The sequence below is a fragment of the Eimeria acervulina genome, genomic scaffold, assembly GCF_000499425.1.
Source record: "Eimeria acervulina Houghton genomic scaffold, Eah_scaff1502, whole genome shotgun sequence".
NCBI lineage: Eukaryota > Apicomplexa > Conoidasida > Eucoccidiorida > Eimeriidae > Eimeria > Eimeria acervulina.
In genome coordinates, this window is record NW_013549147.1 from 1 (window position 1) to 3,868 (window position 3,868).

General features: G+C 49.7%; 1 protein-coding gene across 1 annotated transcript; it reads left to right on the forward strand.

Moving 5' to 3' along the window:
• EAH_00060430 (hypothetical protein) lies at positions 1 to 919 on the forward strand (the record flags this gene model as incomplete). Its single annotated transcript, XM_013393454.1, has 3 exons — positions 1 to 91; positions 431 to 455; positions 694 to 919. Coding segments are annotated over 3 exons (342 nt in total), but the record flags the coding sequence as incomplete, so codon positions are not given.
• Between the last annotated feature and the right edge of the window lie 2,949 nt (positions 920 to 3,868).

The window sequence follows — 3,868 nt, forward strand, 5'->3', positions numbered from 1 at the left end:
CAACAGCAGCAGCAGCAGCAACAGCAGCAGCAGCAGCAGCAGCAGCAGCAACAGCAGCAGCAGCAGCAGCAGCAGCACCGAAGGCTCAGCGGTGTTTTGCTGCAGCTCAGCAGCAGCAAGCCTTCCGAACGCCCAGATGTATTTTTGTCTCTCCGCTTCGTCTTTGAGTTCATTCCACTCCATGTGCGGCAGCAGAAACACCCTCAAACCCTAAACCACAAACCCTAAACCCTAAACCCTAAACCCTAAACCCTAAACCCTAAACCCTAAGCCTTATACAGTAAACAATAAACAACAAACATTAAACTACAACTCTGCGGATCTGAGACTGCCGGGCGATGTTGCGGTGAAAATGCAGCAAATCAAGCACATTAGGGTTTAGGGCTTAGGGTTTAGGGTTTGGGGTTTAGGGTTTTGGGTTTACTTGCAGCTCTAAGAGACGCTTTTGCAAGAGGGTATATGCAGTAAGGCGAGACGAATCCAAGTAGTAGCTGTGAGGCCCTGAACAAAACCCTAAACCCTAAACCCTAAACCCTAAAGGGCCTACACCGCGCGACGTCTCTGCGTTTTTGCATCGCAATTTGAAATTCCAATGCGAGGTGCTAACGGTTTAGGGTTTAGGGTTTAGGGTTTAGGGTTTAGGGTTTAGGGTTTAGGGTTTGCCTGTGCATTTGATTGCAATGTTTTTATTAGGAAGGAAGACATCTGCTGCTACAGGCCCGAAGAAGACAAACGAATTAAAAGAGATGCCGAGACACCGCAGCACCTTCATCACTTCCCCCTTCCAACGCACATGGTAACCCCGCCCCAGCTGCAGCAGCAGCAGCAGCAGCAGCAGCAGCAGCAGCAGCACGGTCAGAGTCAGCAGCAGCAGCAGCAGCGTCAGCAGCAGCAGCAGCAACAACAACAGCAGCAATAGCAGCAGCAGAAGATAAAGGCCCTCAGCAGCAGTCGCATACTCCACACAACAAAAGACAAGCAGCAGCAAAGCCAGCGGCGCATGCAGCAGCAGCAGCAGCAGCAGCAGCAACCGCAGCAACAACAACAGCAGCAGCAGCAGCAGCAGCAACAGCAGCAGCAAATGCCTTCACCTCCTTTGGCGTAGGTTGGGGTAGCTGCTCTAAGAAGGAGACAACCGGAGGAGGAAGCGATGCGTAAAAACCTGCAGCAGCAAACCCTAAACCCTAAACCCTAAACCCTAATTATCGACTAGAGCAAACTGAGAACCTTGGGTACTGCTGTTGCTGTTGCTTTTGCTGCTGCTGCTGTTGCTTCTGCTGCTGCTGCTGCTGTTGCTGCTGTTGCCACTGCTGCTGTGGTGCGTGCTGCTGCAGTTGTTGCTATAATTGGTGTTGCTGGTGTTGCTGCTGCTGCTGCTTCTGTTGCTGCTGCTGCTGTTGCTGCTGCAGTGTATACGTGCCTTTGTAGTGGTGCTGCAGCAGCAGCAGCACCTGCTGCAGTTTGTCTATTTGATGAGAGGTTAGTTGAGGGTTTGCTGCTGCTAGGGTCGTCAGCAGCTTCAGCAGCAACTGCAGCAGCACAGGAGACAGCAGCAAAAGAAAAGACGCGTCTTAGTGTAAGCCTGCTGCTGCTAATGCTGTTGCTGCTGCTTCTGCTGCTTCCGTTTCTACTGTTGTTGCTGTTGCTGCTTCTATTGCTTCTGTTGCTGCTGCTGCTGCTTCAGTTGCTGCTGCTGCTGCTGCTGCTGCTGCTGCTTACTCCTTCTGAGGCCCCAGTGAAGCAAACAGCGGAGTGCAGCAGCAAACAAATCGACTGAATATCAAACGCGCAGTTTGGCTGCGCATACACCGCAAACCCTCCCCACACGCTTTCTTCCTATTTACATATAACCAGCAGCAGCAGCAGCAGCAGCAGCGGCAGCAGAAGTACCTGCAGCAGTAGCAGCAGCAGCAACAACTGCCGCAGCAGCAGCAGCACCTGAGGTCTATCCTCGCAAATGCAGCGAGCAGCAGCACAGCGTGCTGCGGCTCTATCGAAGAAAACAGCAGCGGCAAGCGACGCACAACGCCTCTCCAAAACCTAAAGAAGCAGCAGCAGCAGCAGCAAAGGCAGCAGCAGCAGCAGCAAAGGCAGCAGAGCAGCAAAGGCAGCAGCAGTAGCAGCACATGCAGCAGCAAAGGCAGCTTGAGTATAGAGAATAAGAATAATAATAATACTAATAATAATAATAACAATAAAACTAATAATAATAAAACTAATAATAATAAAAACAATAAAACTAATAATAATAAAACTAATAATAATAATAACAATAAAAATAATAATAATAATAAAATAATAATAATAATAATAAAATAATAATAATAATAATAAAATAATAATAATAATAATAATAATAATAAAATAATAATAATAATAAGCAAAGGTTTTATTAGCGTAATTAATTTAATTAGGAAGGCACCTGATGTGATAAATATAAAAAAAAGACAGACAATTTGCTGCCAACGCAAAATCTTGAGATGTCGCAGACTCCAAATTAAAACAAAACTGCAGCAAACAAACAGCAGCAGCAGCAGCAGCAGCAGCAGCAGCAAATGTGTAGCAGCAGCAGCGAAAATATAAATGCAACAGCAGCAGCAACAGCAGTAACAGCAGCAACCGCATGTGTTCGATTGCCGCTGCTCTCTATTAAAACCCTAAACCCTAAACCCTAATTCTTATGACGCGAAGGAAACAAGCGTGTCTGCTATGATGCACTAGTTCGGGGTTCCAGGCTTAGGGTTTAGGGTTTAGGGTTTAGGGTTTAGGGTTTAGGGTTTAGGGTTTACTTGACTCTTGCGGTTGCATGCAGCGCTGCTGCGATTTGATGCGGCAGCAGCAGCGGAGCCATCAACGCTAATTTTTTTGTTATACCACCCCACAGCTTCTCATTTTTAATATTATTTGCTGCTGCACGTAGAGCAGCAGCAACAGCAGCAGCAGGGCAAAGAGCCTTTAGACCTGCTGCTTCTGCTGCTCCTGCTGCACCTGCTGCTCCTCCTGTTCCTGCTGCTGCAGCTGCTGCTGCTGCTGCTGCTGCGAGTCGACGGCCGCGGCGAGGTGCTTTGGGGTGTTCAAACCTCTTGAATCTGTTTCTTGCTGCTGCTGCTGCTGCTGCTGCTGCTGAGGCCTCTAGAAGCATTTGTTTAGGGTAATATGAATACTGTAAGCGTTCTTCACCAGCAGAAAAAGAAGATAAATCTAAACAACTCATATCCTCGTCAAACCCACTCCTGCTGCTGCTGCTGCTCATGCTGCTGCTGCTGCTGCTCATGCTGCTGCTGCTGCGGGTGCTGCCAATGCTGCTGCTCATGCTGCTGCTGCAGCTGTTGCAGCTGTTGCTGCAGCAGCTGCTGCAGGGTTGGGATAGAATCAGGCGTTGAAAGCCCTGTTCATTTGAGGTGTATGCACACCTCCTCATTTTAGACCCAGCAGCAAAGGGGTGCAGCAAACAGCGGCTGCACGCAACTGATCGTGTTGCTGCTGTTGCTGCTGCTGCTGCTGCCGTTGCAGCTGTTGCTGTTGTTGCTGCTGCTGCTGCCGTTGATGCCGTTGCCGCGTTTATGCATGTGGCTGTTGCTGCTGTTGCTGCTGCTGCTGCTGCTGCTGCAGCTGCTGACGACGGAGTGTTTGTTCGATAGATGGTGCGGAGGCCCCAAGGCCCCAAGCGATGTGAGAGAAAGTGCTGCTGCTGGCAGCAGACCATTTTCCATTATGCTGCTGCTGCTGCTGCTGCTACTGCTGCTGCTACTGTTGCTGCTGCTGCTGCTGCTGTTGCTGCTGCTGCTGGTGCTGTCGATTGTCCTGCAGATGCTGCCGCTGCTGCTGCTGCTGCTGCTGCTGCTGCCCCCCCGTTCCAATGGCGTTA